Genomic DNA, 18,379 nt, shown 5'->3' with positions numbered 1-18,379 from the left:
TGATGTTTTGGGGATGTCGCTAGGCAACATGGACTTTCAACTCCCTCCACAAATTTTCTATCGGGTTGAGGTCTGGAGACTGGCTTGGCCACTCCTGGACCTTGAAACGCTTTTTACAGAGCCACTTCTGTCATTGCCCAAGCATTGTGTTTGGGATCATTGTCATGCTCGAAGACCCAGCCACGTTGCATCTTCAATGCTCTCACTGATGGAAGGAGGTTTTGGCTTAAAATCTCACTATACATGGCCACATTCATTCTTCCCTTAACACGGATCAGTCGTCCTGTCCCCTTTGCAGAAAAACAGCCCCAAAGCATGATGTTTCCACCCCCATGCTTCACAGTAAATATGGTATTCTTGGGATGCAACTCAGCATCTTCTTTCTCCAAACATGACTAGTTGAGTTTTTACTAAAAACTATTTTGGTTTCATCTGACCACGTGATATTCTCCCAATCCTCTTCTGGATCATCCATATGCTCTCTGGCAAACTTCAGACGGGCTTGGACACGTACTGGCTTAAGCAGGGGGACAGGCCTGGCACTACAGGATTTGAGTCCTGCGTAGTCCATCTCTGCATAGTGTGTAGCCTTTGTTGCTTTGGTCCCAGCTCTCTGCAGGTCATTCATCAGGTCCCTCCGTGTAGTTCTGGGATTTTTGCTCATCGTTCTCATGATCATTTTGACCCCACGGGATGACATCTTGCATGGAGCCCCAGATCGAGGGAGATTATCAATGGTCTTGTATGTCTTCCATTTTCTTACAATTGCTCCCACAGTTGATTTATTCACACCAACCTGCTTGCCTACTGTAGATTCACTCTTCCCAGCCTGGTGCAGGTCTACAATGTTCTTCCTGGTGTCCTTCGACAGCTCTTTGTTCTTGGTCATGGTTGACTTTGGAGTCTGACTGTTTGAGGCTGTGGATAGGTGTCCTTTATACAGATAACTAGTTCCAACAGATGCCATTAATAGAGGTAACAGGTGGAGGACAGAAGAGCTTCTTAAAAAAGTAGTTACAAGTCTGTGAGAGCCAGAAATCTTGATTGTTTGTGGGTGACCAAATACTTATTTTCCACCACAATTTACAAATAAATTCTTTAAAAATCCTACAATGTGATTTCCTGAATTTTTTTTTCTCATTTTGTCTCTCATAGTTGAAGTGTACCTATGATGAAAATTACAGACCTCTCTCATCTTTCTAAGTAGGAGAACCTGCACAATCAGGGACTGACTAAATACTTGCTGGCCCCACTGTATCTTGTCTTTGTGGTGTATTCAATTGAATATAGATTGAAGAGGATTTGCAAATCATTGTATTCTGTTTTTATTTACATTTTTTCACAACATCCCAACTTCATTGGAATTAGGGTTGTACTTTGCTGTTTTGTTAGAATTTTGTCCAGTTGTTGGCAGATAATCCAGTAACAGGTGACCCAATCCCAATACACTGGTTTCATTCTACTACCGCACCCTTTCCCCTCATTTTGCAAAGGGTGCTGACATCAGTGCTCAGACCCTTCTTGTTTCAAAATCTCTGCAAATGCTCATAAAAAAGTCTCAAAGACTCTTCTCTTTGTGCACACAGTTCCAACACATTGTCTCACAATGCCTGAATATTCCAGGTATCCTCTTCATTTTTCAGACAGTACTGATTTCTCATTGTTTTACACCTTTGACAACAGGCCAACATTAATAATGATGTTGGCTTCGAGAATGTCCCACAGGCAAGCACTTTGCAATGTGAAGTGGAATTTGCTGACTTTTCACCAAACTTTCACTGGACATTTTGTATTTGTTTATAAATTTGATGACCTGCATAATGGGGGCAAAAAAACAAAAAACAAAAAGTTTACATTTGTCTCTGTCCATACTGAAACTCTGCTGTCTGGCAATTTAACCTTCATCTCAAAAGTTTTTCTCTTCTCTGTACTCTCTAGAGGTGTAACAAAACAGTTATTCTTCATTATCAATGAATCTGTTAATTGTTAAGATTAAATGCTTAGTCTAAAATATAACAAACAGGGGAGAGAATCTTAATACAATTTCCAAGACCATAATATGATACAGTGTTTCTTTGAACAGGTTAAAGTTATTCAGAGATCAATGACATAAAGCAAAGAAAAGCATCAAATACTCACTTCAGATGTAAAATTCTGGCACTTAATAAATGACAAAAGGATCAAACCTATGGTTATATTTTTGGTAGTCAACATATATACCTTATCTTCTAGTTGTTTAACCCTCTTCCTCAGCAAGGTGTTCTCTCTCTCAGTGTCTCTCAGCCTTTTCTTGATGTCCTCGTAGGCTGTCACCAGGGCAAAGTGGGATGCGACGGACTCATCACCAGCGCACACAGACACAGGGCTTTCGCCGGCTGTACCATAGGCTGTCTCATGTTTCAGGATGCAGATGTCATCATCCACTGCTAGGGGCTCCATCCCTGCACAGGCCTACATGGGAGCACAATACAAAGAAAACCAGGAAATCAGGGCAGCTATGATTTAAATCGCTGTAAAAATTTAAAAATCATCAAAAATGATTTTTTTTTAGAAATCAGTACCTAAAACATTACTGAAATATGAAATTCGTACTACTAATTAATGGTACACCTACATGTTGTATGTGCACCGTTATGTTTTAACATGTCAATAAAGGTAACACTGGTCAACATGATTTTTCTTGCATGGAGTTTTTCCAATGGATTTTGGGTAATTTGGGGGTGCTGACTCTGAATCTGGTGTTAGTTTTTGCCAATCGCATCATGTTTTTGAGATATGAAAACATATTTCTCATATCAAACACTGAAGCAAAAGCTGCAGTCTCGCACACCTCTTAGGCCGAATTACAATGAGAGCAAAATCTGGCAATATTTTATCTTATCAAAATTTGCTCCAATTATAATTTCAATACCATACATTTACCCAAGAACTTTCCTTTGTAAAGTAACAAGTAGTTGAGAGAAACAATAAAAATAGATGTGAAAACAATAAAGCTTGCAGAGTTCGTATGCGCTGCATGTCGACATTGGTTGGGACAACCTCCTCCATTTTTTACAATTCAACTCAGCCACATGAGATGTGCAGCCAGTTCATTCTGAGTGCTGGTCACAAGCCCCCATAAATGAGTAGGGTTGTGTCAGGAAGGGAATCCAGTGTAAAAAAGCCACATCACCATGCAAAGCACAAATTCCATACCAGCTTGGCTGAGGCCTGGGCTAATAACAGCCTCCACTGGTGCTGTTGTCAAGAAGGGTGATGGCAAAAATTGGGCTACCGCTGGACAAAAAAGAAGAAGAGGAGGAGAACATGTCCAGAGATTGAGGGAGAGGAGGAACGGCAGAAGGGTGGAAGTGAGAGTCAGGCCTTTGAATGTTAGCAGTATGACTGGTAAAGGGAGAGAGTTGTGTGTACAAGAAACCAAGTAGAAGGGAATCAGGCCAGGTGCATGGGAGGTGGGTTTAAGTTGTTGTAGCATGGTGTGGATAGGAGGAAAAAACAGTGCTGGGGAAGAGTATATTAAGAGTGTGTTGGAGGTTAAGTGAAGGTCTGACAGGGTGATGAGTGTGAAGTTGGAAATTGAAAGGGTGATGATCATCAGTGCATATGCCCAGGTAGGTTGCGAGAGGAAGGAGAAAGAACATTTTTGAAGTGAGTTAGGTGCAGTGGTGGAGAATGTAGGTCAATGGCCATGTTTGTGAAGGGAACAGAGGTGATGAGGAAGTAATGGATAGATATGGTATCAAGGACAGGAATGTGGATGGACAGATGACAGATTTCACAAATGGTGGAAGCTGAAGCAGGAGGACTGTTGTGTGAAATTCAGGGAGAATGTGAGATGGGCAGTGGATGGAGGTGAATTCATTTTGGACAACTGGAAAAGTACTGCAGGAGTGATATCTGGGCAGAGACAAGAAGACACGTAGACTTGGTGGTGAAACCTAGATATTCACGAAAACATAGGGAGAAAGAGGTTGGTGAAAAAGAATTGCAATAGTTGGAGAGATGAAGAACATAGACAAGAGTACAAGCAGATGCAGCGTGAAGTGAAAAGAGCAGTGACAAAGGCTAAGCAAAAGGCATATAGCAAACTGTACATGAAGTCAAACACTAAGGAAGGAAAAAGGGACTTTTACTGACTGGCTAGAGAAATGGACAGAGCTGGAAAGGCTGTACAGCAGGTTACGGTGGTAAAAGAGGCAGATGGTAATGTGTTGACAAGTGAGGAGTGTGTGTTGAGAAGGTGCTAGTTCATAGAGACGCTGTTGAAGGTATGCAATCTAATGAGATCTGATCTAGGTTATTTAGGGAGGTGATGGTCTGGTGCAGGGGTACTCAACTGACTCCAGAAAGGGTCGAGAGAGTGCAGGTTTTCTTTGCAACCACCCACTCCACCAGGTGATTTCACTGATTAACATCACTTTGAGCAGATGAAATCAGTTAATCAGTGAAACCACCTGGTGGAGTGGGTGGTTGCAAAGAAAACCTGCAGCCTTTCAGCCCTTTCTGGAATGAGTTGAATACCCCTGGTCTTGTGGTTTAACAGTGTGGGCTTTAGACCAGAGGATCCTTAGTTCAAACCCCAGTCTGGGTGGATAATCACTGCGGACCCTTGGGAAAGATCCCTAAGTTGCTCCTGCTGTGTAGTGAGCACCTTGCATGACAGCACCCTGACTTGGTATGTGACTGTGTCTGTGTGAATGGGTGAATGCAAGGCATCATTGTAAAGCACTTTGAACTTCTGATATAGATGGAAAAGCGTTATATAAATGTAGTCCAGTTACCGTCTCTTTCTAGTAGTTTCTTTTTTTTTTTACTCAGCTGCAGACACTGATGGTGTCAGCATGCCATGATGCAGCAAACACCGAGGAGCCAATTGTTCAAAACACACGGGCTCGAGAATTTGCAAAAAGAAAGTTGCACAAAATAGTTTGACAGATTATCAGATTCATGTTAAAAAAAAGAGAGATAAAATCAACAACCCTCAATACCAATTTTAGCTCGAAAACGGGTTGAAATCGAAAGCAAACCACAAAGTAAACAAAAGCAATCGTCAATAATCACAGACGTCGAATCTTCTTTTTAAAATAAAAGTAAATTGAGAATACAAAAACAAGTATGCCTTATTTTGTTGGAACTGTAAAAGGAAAATAAAACAAGATGTAAACAATGAGTGTTGGCCATTGTTGCTAACGTGAAGGTGATAGCTCATTGCTACCACAATGACTTCTCAAACAGGCACTAGGAGGAACACCGCACTAGGAGGAACACCACACCCGGAAAACGCCACAATACAAGAAACAAACCCACGAAACACACAAAATTCCTCCTGCAACGCAAAAAATGATCGCTGTTAGGGTGATAGCTGTTAGCAACCGCTTAGCTAACTGCAGCCTACTGTCTTTTAATTTAAAATTATACTGACCTTCTTAAACGCCGTCTTCAGTAAGGTCTCCGAAGGTCATACAGGATTAACATTTAATCTTGAAAAGACACGAGAGTCGTTTCTTAGAAAAAACAAAGAGACGGTGCTGATAGCTGTCCGAGGTGACAGGTGAAGAAAACAAAAACTTCCGGGTGTCGCTTGACTTCTTAAGGCATTTCAGAATAAAAGCACGAAGTGAATTGAGGTGAGAATTTTTGTGGAAAAGAGAGATATTATACCAATAAGCACAGGCTTATCTTAGTAAAGCAAAGAATTTGATTTCCAGACTTCAAAAAAGGATCACGCTATTCCATCCTTTGGAGAGAATACAAATGCATGTTTCTTTGTTGTTTGACTTATGGTGGCCCTGTAGAGCCTAAAATCACGCTATTTGGGTGTGAGTGAAACAGAAGTCAAGTAAGTATAAGTTTTGGTGTTAACATTTACATCGGAAAGTTTAATTTTTACAAAATTTTTCGACTTTGCACTTTTCCATTTTTAGCTAGTTAGCCTTGGCTAAAGTAGCACACAGAGCGTGACTCAGCACAAATGTAGCTGTCCTCCAGCTTTAAACAAACATGGCAGGAAAAAGAAAGTGTCAAGAAACACTGTTAAAAGTACTTCATACTGTTTTGAACAAGATTGTACATTGTAGACTAGAGGAAAAGCTGCTTCTTTTTGCTAACACGTGACAGTGCGTAGGTAGTGATAGCCAGTACCTCTTGGTCACCATTGTCCATTTCTTAAGAGTTCCTTATTTTTGAAACTGTTAGTTTCCTTACCTTTTATACAAATTTGCAATGCACTTTGCTAGAGTTATAACTCTTGGTAAGTTAAATGAACACGTTTGTATGCTGTTGTTGACGGCATGGACATACTACAGCTACAGCTAAGCTTAAAACTTGAACAAGGTGCATAACACACAAATGATTGTGGGTTTGAGTTTGCATTTAAATCTTAATTTTCTGAAACCACAACATATGTGCACATATTCATTTCAATTTATTTTGTTTATATAGCACCAAAACACAACAAAGTTGCTTCAAGGTGCTTCACACAAGTAAAGTCTAACCTTACCACATACAGAATCTGTACTGACTGCAGACTTTAAATGAAATTCATCAATTAATATGTATACACATTCCTGACCCATCCAACAGATGCCAGTATTGAGCAAGACTGAGGTTACCCCTGTGGACTGAGGTCCTGTGTGTGAACCAAAATCTCTACAGACAGGTTATTTTTCTCCATAAATTGAAACCAGGTCTCATTCCTTTCTGCACACAGAAAGGGTAAACAGTGCAGAACAAACTCTTTGTATGCGCAGGTAGCAAATATACAAATGTGGTGTGGGGTAACCTCAGTCCATGACACCCTATCACACTATGCATCTGAGTTGAAACATTTCATCCAAAGTAATTCAAAAGTGGGGAATGACAGTCGAGCTACAGTTCAAAGAATGGCCTTCAACATGAGAATAAATGCTATTTTTACAATTTAAAGGAGACTTTAGAATAATGATGAACAGTAGTTGAGGCGAGAACCTTGGACCAGCAGTTCAGTTGCATATTTTGTTTGGTACAGCGTGATTTTCCATATGACAAATAGTGTGAAGTGGCATAAACAGGAGAGGCAACATGGTTTGACAAAGATAGTTGGTCATCAATGATGCCAACCAGGTTTCTTGCTACTCTGGTTGGTGTGAGAGGTAGAGAGACAGTTTTATGTTAATACTGTTATATGGAATTTGTTTGCCTGGGAGTACCAGCAGTTCAGTCTTGGAGACATTTGTCCCTTCATCCGTAAGGACATAACGATCCATGGTGAGACTGTGGAGTCATGTGGTGGGAATGACATAGAATTGGGTATCATTTGTATACCATTGATATGAGAAGGTATGCAAGTGGATAATCGAATGCAGAGAGATGGTGTATAAGATAAAGAGGAGGGGCCAGCAATCAATGGGGAGAGACAGTGGGATGCTGATGATTGTCCCAGCCATGATATATTAATAAAAGCCAGTGAGATGGAATTCAAGCATGCCCTTTACCCGATATGCCCAGGGTCGAGAGTATGAATGGCAATATGTAGTGGTTAACCTTGTTGAAAGCAGTTGATCAGTCAAGCAAGGTAATTACAGCAGACTGAGGTGGCGTGTTGCCATTTTTAAGGCTTCTTTCACAGATAGCAGAGCCGTTTCAGTGGAGTGGTCACTTTTAAAGCCTAATTGATTTGGATCAAAAAAGGTCATTTTGTGAGAGGAAATCTGTTGTCACCTGGTTGAAAACTGTCCTTTCGAGCACTTTAGATAGGAATGAGAGAAATGAGACAACCGGACAACCGATACCTCTTGACATGATTAGGACTGAGAGAAGGCTTTTTCAGTGGAGGTGGTACCTGGATTAGTATTATTATTGTTATTAAAAGATGGCATGTCATCATAGTCATGTAACCTCCAAAGCAACATCGTGTCATTGCCTTTATAAAGTTTTATAAAGGGTAAAACATAGTTCAGGAGCTCAGAGTACAGGTATTTTTCAAGAGTTTAGACATGAATTAACATGCATTAACACATATTAATAAAGATTGACCAAATACTTTGTGTTACATTGTGTCATCACAGTCACATGACCTACCTAGCAATTCAGTTTTACAGGTTTCTATTACGAAAATAAAATCTATGTTTTTTGGGGGGAGTTTAATCCATAATTTATACATGTAGTCTCATTGAGACACAAAGTCTCGAGAGAGACCTGTTTCAGTCAGACGTACAGTACAATGTAACAAACAACAGTTACAGAACCAGAGAGACCAGAGAGTGTGTGCCAATTACAGAGGCATCACACTACTCAGCCTCCCTGGTAAAATCTACTCCAGGGTGCTAGAAAGGAGGGTTTAGCCGATAGTCGAACCTCTGATTGAAAAGGAACCATGTCGGTTTCATCCTGGTTGTGGAACAATTGACCAGCTCTTCACTCTCACGAGGATCCTGGAGGGTGCCTGGGAGTATGCCGATCCTGTCGACATGTGTTTTGTGGACTTGGAGAAGGTGTATGATTGGGTACCCCAGGAGACACTGTGGGAGGTGCTGCGGGAGTATGGAGTGAGGGAGTCCCTTCTCAGTGCGACAAAGCGAGAGCTGTGTTTGGGTGCTCGGCAGTAAATCGGACTCCTTTCCAGAGGGGGTTGGCCTCCACCAGGGCTGCGTGCGCCTTGTCACCAATCCTGTTTATGATATTCATGGACAGGATATCGAGGCGTAGTCAGGGGGAGGAGGATTTCCAGTTTGGTGGGCTCAGGGTCTCATCACTGCTTTTTGCAGATAAAATCAAATCAATTTTATTTATATAGCGCCAAATCACAACAAACAGTTGCCCCAAGGCGCTTTATATTGTAAGGCAAAGTCATACAATAATTACGGAAAAACCCCAACAGTCAAAACGACCCCCTGTGAGCAAGCACTTGGCGACAGTGGGAAGGAAAAACTCCCTTTTAACAGGAAGAAACCTCCAGCAGAACCAGGCTCAGGGAGGGGCAGTCTTCTGCTGGGACTGGTTGGGGCTGAGGGAGAGAACCAAGAAAAAGACATGCTGTGGAGGGGAGCAGAGATCAATCACTAATGATTAAATGCAGAGTGGTGCATACAGAGCAAAAAGAGAAAGAAACACTCAGTACATCATGGGAACCCCCCAGCAGTCTAAGTCTATAGCAGCATAACTAAGGGATGGTTCAGGGTCACCTGATCCAGCCCTAACTATAAGCTTTAGCAAAAAGGAAAGTTTTAAGCCTAATCTTAAAAGTAGAGAGGGTGTCTGTCTCCCTGATCCGAATTGGGAGCTGGTTCCAGAGGAGAGGAGCCTGAAAGCTGAAGGCTTTGCCTCCCATTCTACTCTTACAAACCCTAGGAACTACAAGTAAGCCTGCAGTCTGAGAGCGAAGCGCTCTATTGGGGTGATGTGGTACTATGAGGTCCCTAAGATAAGATGGGACCTGATTATTCAAAACCTTATAAGTAAGAAGAAGAATTTTAAATTCTATTCTAGAATTAACAGGAAGCCAATGATGAGAGGCCAATATGGGTGAGATATGCTCTCTCCTTCTAGTCCCTGTCAGTACTCTAGCTGCAGCATTTTGAATTAACTGAAGGCTTTTCAGGGAACTTTTAGGACAACCTGATAATAATGAATTACAATAGTCCAGCCTAGAGGAAATAAATGCATGAATTAGTTTTTCAGCATCACTCTGAGACAAGACCTTTCTAATTTTAGAGATATTGCACAAATGCAAAAAAGCAGTCCTACATATTTGTTTAATATGCGCATTGAATGACATATCCTGATCAAAAATGACTCCAAGATTTCTCACAGTATTACTAGAGGTCAGGGTAATGCCATGCAGAGTAAGGATCTGGTTAGACACCATGTTTCTAAGATTTGTGGGGCCAAGTACAATAACTTCAGTTTTATCTGAGTTTAAAAGCAGGAAATTAGAGGTCATCCATGTCTTTATGTCTGTAAGATAATTGGTGTGTGTCCTCTGGCTTCATGGATAGATAAAGCTGGGTATCATCTGCGTAACAATAAAAATTTAAGCAATGCTGTCTAATAATACTGCCTAAGGGAAGCATGTATAAAGTGAATAAAATTGGTCCTACCACAGAACCTTGTGGAACTCCATAATTAACCTTAGTCTGTGAAGAAGATTCCCCATTTACATAAACAAATTGTAATCTATTAGATAAATATGATTCAAACCACTGCAGTGCAGTGCCTTTAATACCTATGGCATGCTCTAATCTCTGTAATAAAATTTTATGGTTAACAGTATCAAAAGCAGCACTGAGGTCTAACAGAACAAGTACAGAGATGAGTTTCCTGTCTAAGGCCATAAGAAGATCATTTGTAACCTTCACTAATGCTGTTTCTGTACTATGATGAATTCTGAAACCTGACTGAAACTCTTCAAATAGGTCATTCCTCTGGAGATGATCAGTTAGCTGTTTTACAACTACCCTTTCAAGAATTTTTGAGAGAAAAGGAAGGTTGGAGACTGGCCTATAATTAGCTAAGATAGCTGGGTCAAGTGATGGCTTTTTAAGTAATGGTTTAATTACTGCCACCTTAAAAGCCTATGGTACATAGCCAACTAATAAAGATAGATTGATCATATTTAAGATCGAAGCATTAATTAATGGTAGGGCTTCCTTGAGCAGCCTGGTAGGAATCTAATAGACATGTTGATGGTTTGGAGGAAGTAACTAATGAAAATGACTCAGACAGAACAATCGGAGAGAAAGAGTCTAACCAAATACCGGCATCACTGAAAGCAGCCAAAGACAACGATATGTCTTTAGGATGGTTATGAGTAATTTTTTCTCTAATAGTTAAAATTTTATTAGCAAAGAAAGTCATGAAGTCATTACTAGTTAAAGGAATACTCGGCTCAATAGAGCTCTGAATCTTTGTCAGCCTGGCTACAGTGCTGAAAAGAAACCTGGGGTTGTTCTTATTTTCTTCAATTAGTGATGAGTAGTAAGATGTCCTAGCTTTACGGAGGGCTTTTTTATACAGCAACAGACTCTTTTTCCAGGCTAAGTGAAGATCTTCTAAATTAGTGAGACGCCATTTCCTCTCCAACTTATGGGTTATCTGCTTTAAGCTGCGAGTTTGTGAGTTATACCACGGAGACAGGCACTTCTGATTTAAAGCTCTCTTTTTCAGAGGAGCTACAGCATCCAAAGTTGTCCTCAATGAGGATATAAAACTATTGACGAGATAATCCATCTCACTCACAGAGTTTAGGTAGCTACTCTGCCCTGTGTTGGTATATGGCATTAGAGAACATAAAGAAGGAATCATATCCTTAAACCTAGTTACAGCACTTTCTGAAAGACTTCTAGTGTAATGAAACTTATTCCCCACTGCTGGGTAGTCCATCAGAGTAAATGTAAATGTTATTAAGAAATTATCAGACAGAAGGGGGTTTTCAGGGAATACTGTTAAGTCTTCAATTTCCATACCATAAGTCAGAACAAGATCTAAGGTATGATTAAAGTGGTGGGTGGACTCATTTACATTTTGAGCAAAGCCAGTCGAGTCTAACAATAGATTAAATGCAGTGTTGAGGCTGTCATTCTCAGCATCTGTGTGGATGTTAAAATCGCCCACTATAATTATCTTATCTGAGCTAAGCACTAAGTCAGACAAAAGGTCCGAAAATTCACAGAGAAACTCACAGTAACGACCAGGTGGACGATAGTTAACAACAACTAAAACTGGTTTTTGGGACTTCCAATTTGGATGGACAAGACTAAGAGTCAAGCTTTCAAATGAATTAAAGCTCTGTCTGGGTTTTTTTATTAATTAATAAGCTGGAATGGAAGATTGCTGCTAATCCTCCGCCTCGGCCCGTGCTTCGAGCATTCTGACAGTGTGACACGGGGGTGTTGACTCATTTAAACTAACATATTCATCCTGCTGTAACCAGGTTTCTGTAAGGCAGAATAAATCAATATGTTGATCAATTATTATATCATTTACTAACAGGGACTTAGAAGAGAGAGAACTAATGTTTAATAGACCACATTTAACTGTTTTAGTCTGTGGTGCAGTTGAAGGTGCTATATTATTTTTTCTTTTTGAATTTTTATGCTTAAATAGATTTTTGCTGGTTATTGGTGGTCTGGGAGCAGGCACCGTCTCTACAGGGATGGCGTAATGAGGGGATTGCAGGGGGAGAGAAGCTGCAGAGAGGTGTGTAAGACTACAACTCTGCTTCCTGGTCCCAACCCTGGATAGTCACGGTTTGGAGGATTTAAGAAAATTGGCCAGATTTCTAGAAATGAGAGCTGCTCCATCCAAAGTGGGATGGATGCCGTCTCTCCTAACAAGACCAGGTTTTCCCCAGAAGCTTTGCCAATTATCTATGAAGCCCACCTCATTTTTTGGACACCACTCAGACAGCCAGCAATTCAAGGAGAACATGCGGCTAAACATGTCACTCCCGGTCCGATTGGGGAGGGGCCCAGAGAAAACTACAGAGTCCGACATTGTTTTTGCAAAGTTACACACCGATTCAATATTAATTTTAGTGACCTCCGATTGGCGTAACCGGGTGTCATTACTGCCGACGTGAATTACACTCTTACCAAATTTAGCCTTAGCCTTAGCCAGCAATTTCAAATTTCCTTCAATGTCGCCTGCTCTGGCCCCCCGGAAGACAATTGACTATGGTTGCTGGTGTCGCTAACTTCACATTTCTCAAAACAGAGTCTCTGATAACCAGAGTTTGTTCCTCGGCGGGTGCGTCGCAGAGTGGGGAAAAACGGTTAGAGATGTGAACGGGTTGGCGGTGTACACGGGGCATCTGTTTAGGACTACGCTTCCTCCTCACAGTCACCCAGTCGGCCTGCTTTCCCGGCTGCTCGGGATCTAACGGGAACTAACGGCGGCTAAGCTACCTTGGTCCGCACTGACTGATGTGGACCAAGATGATGTGGTTCTGTTGTATTCATCAGCCTGTGACCTCCAACACTCACTGGATTGGTTCGCAGCCGAGTGTGAAGCGGCTGGGATGAGGATCAGCACCTCTAAATCTGAGGCCATGGTTCTCAGCAGGAAACTGATGGATTGCCTACTCCATGTAGGGAATGTAGTCTTGTCCCAAGTGAAGGAGTTCAAGTACTTTGGGGTCTTGTTAACGAGTGAGGAGACAATGGAGCGTGAGATTGGCTGGAGAATCGGTGCAGAAGGGGCGGTGTTGCATTACTACTATGCTGTTGTGACGAAATGGGAGCTGACCCAAAAGGCGAAGCTCTTGATCTACTGGTCAATCTTCGTTCCTACACTCACCTATGGTCATGAGGGTTGGGTCATGACCAAAAAGAACTAGATCATGGCTACAAGCGGCCGAAATGGGCTTCCTTAGGAGGGTGGCTGGTGTCTCCCTTAGAGATTAGGTGAGAAGCTCAGTCATCCGTGGGAAGCTCGGAGTAGAGCCGCTGCTCCTTCACATTGAAAGAAGCCAGCTGAGGTGGTTCGGGCATCTGGTAAGGATGCCTCCTGGGAGGTGTTCCAGGCACGTCCATCTGGGAGGAGACCCCGGGGAAGACCCAGGACTAGGTGGAGAGATTATATCTTCACAGTGGCCTGGGAATGCCTCAGGATCTCCCACTCAGAGGTGGTCAGTGTGGCCCGGGAAAGGGAAGTCTGGGGTCCCTTGCTAGAGCTGTTGACCCCGCTACCCAATCCCGGATAAGCGGTTGAAGATGAGTAATGAGTGAGTGAGTTAGATACAAACAGTATCTAATTACAGACAGATACTAATATACAGTATCAGTATAAAACAGTAAAAACAGTAAAATCAAAGTGCCAAACAGAAGCAGATTAAAATACTAAAAACAGGAACAAGTTTCCAGGGATTTTTCAAGTGCCCTTAAAATAGGTATAAAATCTCCCATTGGAATCAAACTGAACAACTTCAGATCCTGTTGTAGAGTGTTCCAGGTTGAAGGGGCAGAGTAAGAAAATGCCTTTTTTGCAAGCTCTGTACGTACTGAAGGAACGCTGCATGTAATAGGCCTGGGAGTGCAGGCTATGATGACCACACTGTCTGCAGGGCATGTAGGAGGAGATACATGAGGGCAATAGTCCAAGGACTGACTTGTAAATTAAATTGTACCTGCAAAAGTCTACGTATGGCTAGTGATAACCAATTGACCGGAGAATACAGAGTACAGTGGTGAGTGAGATGTTTACTGCCACTTAAAGCTCTGTGTAAACAGTTTCCAACATCTGTAGTGAGCTGGCAGAGGCATTATAATCAATCAATCAATCAATCAATCAACTTTTTTCTTCTATAGCGCCAAATCACAACAAACAGTTGCCCCAAGGCGCTCCATATTGAAAGGCAAGGCCATACAATAATTATGAAAAACCCCAACGGTCAAAACGACCCCCTATGAGCAAGCACTTGGCAACAGTGGGAAGGAAAAACTCCCTTTTAACAGGAAGAAACCTCCAGCAGAACCAGGCTCAGGGAGGGGCAGTCTTCTGCTGAGACTGGTTGGGGCTGAGGGAAAAAACCAGGAAAAAGACATGCCGTGAAGGGGGGCAGAGATCGATCACTAATGATTAAATGCAGAGTGATGCATACGGAGCAAAAAGAGAAAGAAACAGTGCATCATGGGAACCCCCCACAATCTACGTCTAAAGCAGCATAACCAAGGGATGGTCCAGGGTCACCCGATCCAGCCCTAACTATAAGCCTTAGCGAAAAGGAAAGTTTTAAGCCTAATCTTAAAAGTAGAGAGGGTATCTGTCTCCCTGATCTGAATTGGGAGCTGGTTCCACAGGAGAGGAGCCTGAAAGCTGAAGGCTCTGCCTCCCATTCTACTCTTACAAACCCTAGGAACTACAAGTAAGCCCGCAGTCTGAGAGCGAAGCGCTCTAATGGGGTAATATGGTACTACGAGGTCCCTAAGATAAGATGGGACCTGATTATTCAAAACCTTATAAGTAAGAAGAAGAATTTTAAATTCTATTCTAGAATTAACAGGAAGCCAATGAAGAGAGGCCAACACGGGTGAGATATGCTCTCTCCTGCTAGTCCCTGTCAGTACTCTAGCTGCAGCATTCTGAACCAACTGAAGGCTTTTTAGGGAACTTTTAGTACAACCTGATAATAATGAATTACAATAGTCCAGCCTAGAGGAAATAAATGCATGAATTAGTTTTTCAGCATCACTCTGAGACAAGACCTTTCTGATTTTAGAGATATTGCGTAAATGCAAAAAGGCAGTCCTACATATTTGTTTAATATGCGCTTTGAATGACATATCCTGATCAAAAATGATTCCAAGATTTCTCACAGTATTACTAGAGATCAGGGAAATGCCATCCAGAGTAACGATCTGGTTAGACACCATGCTTCTAAGATTTGTGGGGCCAAGTACAATAACTTCAGTTTTATCTGAGTTTAAAAGCAGGAAATTAGAGGTCATCCATGTCTTTATGTGTAAGACAATCCTGCAGTTTAGCTAATTGGTGTGTATCCTCTGGCTTCATGGATAGATAAAGCTGGGTATCATCTGCGTAACAATGAAAATTTAAGCAGTACCGTCTAATAATACTGCCTAAGGGAAGCATGTATAAAGTGAATAAAATTGGTCCTAGCACAGAACCTTGTGGAACTCCATAATTAACTTTAGTCTGTGAAGAAGATTCCCCATTTACATGAACAAACTGTAATCTATTAGACAAATATGATTCATAATGTCACCATAATCAAGAACCGGTACGTTCTTGATTATGGTGGACTATCGGCAATACATTACACATAACACTGGGAGGCATAGGCCATAATCTTGTACAGTTTTTTAGCTAAGACTGTTGTGAGATCTATCTGAATGAAAAATTGTGCTCTCTGGAATGCATTCACACTTAGTGTGATCCAACGCCCAGATATTGAAATAAATGTATTTTTTTTACTTAATTAAAATGGTCAAAATATTCATTAGTACTACACCAGCAGAGGTAGGATGCAAATCAACAGCATAACGTTTCAAAAATGTGAAGAGCAATCATAATTACCTCCGCCAAGGAGGTTATGTTTTCGGTCTTGTCTGTTTGTTGGTTGGTTGGTTGGTTGGTTTGTTAGCAGGATTACTCAAAAAATCCTCAACAGATTTCAATGAAATTTTTACCAGTGGTGTATCTTGGCCTAACTTAGAAGTCATTAGATTCTGGTAATGATCCGGATCCAGTAATTTTTTTTAAGGCTTCTTTATCATTGCAGGATAGGGCCAGTTTCAACATTTTCACATCTAACTTCATGAAGGCGGGTCACAAAGGCTGAACAAAAATTAAGTTACGACACAGCAATAATTTAGCATTTGTTTCTCCTCATTGAATAAACTTATTAGAAAATGAAAAAAACTTGTGTAGTTCATGCAGTTTCTCTTTATAAATACATTTGCTGAAGATCAAAGGGTTTAACCCTCTGGAGTCGACGCCGTCGTATACGATGGCTGAGACCAAGCTTTACTAAATTATAAATAACTCTTTAATAATATGAGATAGAAACTTACTTTTTTTTGCTGAAAAGTTAACTCTGCGGACTTTTGAGCCACCGTCCACCATCTTTGTATTCCTCATAGAAGCTGTGTGATGATGTGAGCAATGTGAGTGTCCAATCGGAATTGGTTCACCGTCGCATGATTTTCCAAAATCCAATCGTAGGGCAGATTCACCTCACGTGACACACCAAAGATTGTTTTTAGGAGTGATGTGTTACTAGTTTATTATAGTTTGCTTTGTGTTTTGAATAAATGTGTGTGGAAAATTATTTCCGCTTTACTTTTTCTTTTCTTATTTCTGATTGTAAACCTTTATTACACTTATAAACACAACTATAGCATACAGTGAGGAAAATAAGTATTTGAACACCCTACAACTTACGACCCACTTAGAAATCCTGGAGGGGTCTGAAATTTTAATCTTAGGTGCATGCCCACTGTGAGAGACATAATCTAAAAAAAAAAAAATTCCGGAAATCACAATGTCTGATTTTTTTTTTTTATAATTTATTTGTATGTTACTGCTGCAAATAAGTATTTCAACACCTGTGAAAATCAATGTTAATATTTGGTACAGTTTGTTTGCAATTACAGAGGTCAAATGTTTCCTGTAGTTTTTCCACCAGGCTTGCACACACTGCAGCAGGGATTTTGGTCCACTCCTCCATACAGATCTTCTCCAAATCTACAGGTTTGGAGTTTCAGTTCCCTCCAAAGATTTTCTATTGAGTTCAGGTCTGGGGACTGGCCAGGCCACTCCAGGACCTTGAAATTCTTCTTATGGAGCCCCTCCTTAATTGCCCTGGCTGTGTGTTTGGGGTCATACTGAGGGAAGGAGATTGTTTGCCAAAATCTTGCAATACATGACCCCATCCATCCTCCCTTCAATACGGTGCAGTCGTCCTGTCCCCTTTGCAGAAGAGCACCCCCAGAGAATGATGTTTCCACCCCCATGCTTTAGGGTTGGGATGGTTTTCTTGGGGTTGTTCTCATCCTCTAAACATGGTAAGTGGAGTTGATTCCAAAAAGCTCTATTCTGGTCTCATCTGACCACATGACCTTCTCCCATGCCTCCTCTGGATCATCCAGATGGTCACTGGTGAACTTCAAACGGGCCTGGACATGTGCTGGCTTGAGAAGGGGGACCTTGCTGCCCTGCAGGATTTTAAACCATGACAGCATCATGTGTTACTAATGTAATCTTTGTGACTGTGTTCCCAGCTCTCTTCAGGTCATTGACCAGGTCCTCCTGTGTAGTCCTGAGATTTCTCAGAATCATCCTTACCCCACAAAGTGAGATCTTGCATGGAATCCCAGACTGAGGGAGATTGACAGTCATCTTGTGTTTCTTCCACTTTCTAATAAATAATCATAATGGTTGTTGTCTTCTATCAAGCTGCTTGCCTGTTGTCCTGTAGTCCATCCCAGCCTTGTGCAGGTCTACAGTTTTGTCCCTGGTGTCCTTAGACAGCTCTTTGGTCTTGGCTGTTGTGGACAGGTTGGAGTGTGATTGATTGAGGGTGTGAACAGGTGTCTTTTACACAGGTAACAAGTTCAAGCAGGTGCAATTAATACAGGTAAAGAGTGAAGAATAAGAGGGCTTCTTAAAGAAAAATTAACAGGTCTGTGAGAGCCAGAATTCTTGCTGGTTGGTAGGGGATCAAATACTTATTTGCAGCAGTAACAGACAAATAAATTATTAAAAAAATCATACATGTGACTTCCCGATTTTTTTTTTTTTTTTTTTTTTTATAGTTTATGTCTGTCACAGTGGACATGCACCTAAGATGAAGACCCCTCCATGATTTCTAAGTGGGAGAGCTTGCAAAATTGCAGGGTGTTCAAATACTTATTTTCCTCACTGTATATCTTTTGAAAGTACA

General features: G+C 41.4%; 1 protein-coding gene across 2 annotated transcripts in view; it reads right to left on the bottom strand.

Annotated features, from left to right (window-relative positions):
* The window catches only part of azi2 (5-azacytidine induced 2), a 46,428-nt gene extending 40,859 nt beyond the window's left edge, over positions 1–5,569 (bottom strand). For both annotated transcript variants that reach the window (XR_004561946.1, XM_034175283.1), the window contains exons 1-2: positions 5,423–5,569; positions 2,221–2,451 (exon numbers count right to left, since the gene is read on the bottom strand). Coding sequence is in view for 1 of the 2 variants with exons in the window: in XM_034175283.1 (XP_034031174.1) it covers positions 2,221–2,439 (219 nt within the window). In the remaining variant the exon portion in view is untranslated. The remainder of the gene's footprint in view (positions 1–2,220; positions 2,452–5,422) is intronic.
* Positions 5,570–18,379: the final 12,810 nt, after the last annotated feature.

Source organism: Thalassophryne amazonica, chromosome 7 (assembly GCF_902500255.1).
Source record: "Thalassophryne amazonica chromosome 7, fThaAma1.1, whole genome shotgun sequence".
Classification (NCBI taxonomy): Eukaryota; Metazoa; Chordata; class Actinopteri; order Batrachoidiformes; family Batrachoididae; genus Thalassophryne; species Thalassophryne amazonica.
Note: the sequence above shows the minus strand (reverse complement) of the source record. Positions and strands in the feature narration are given on the sequence as shown.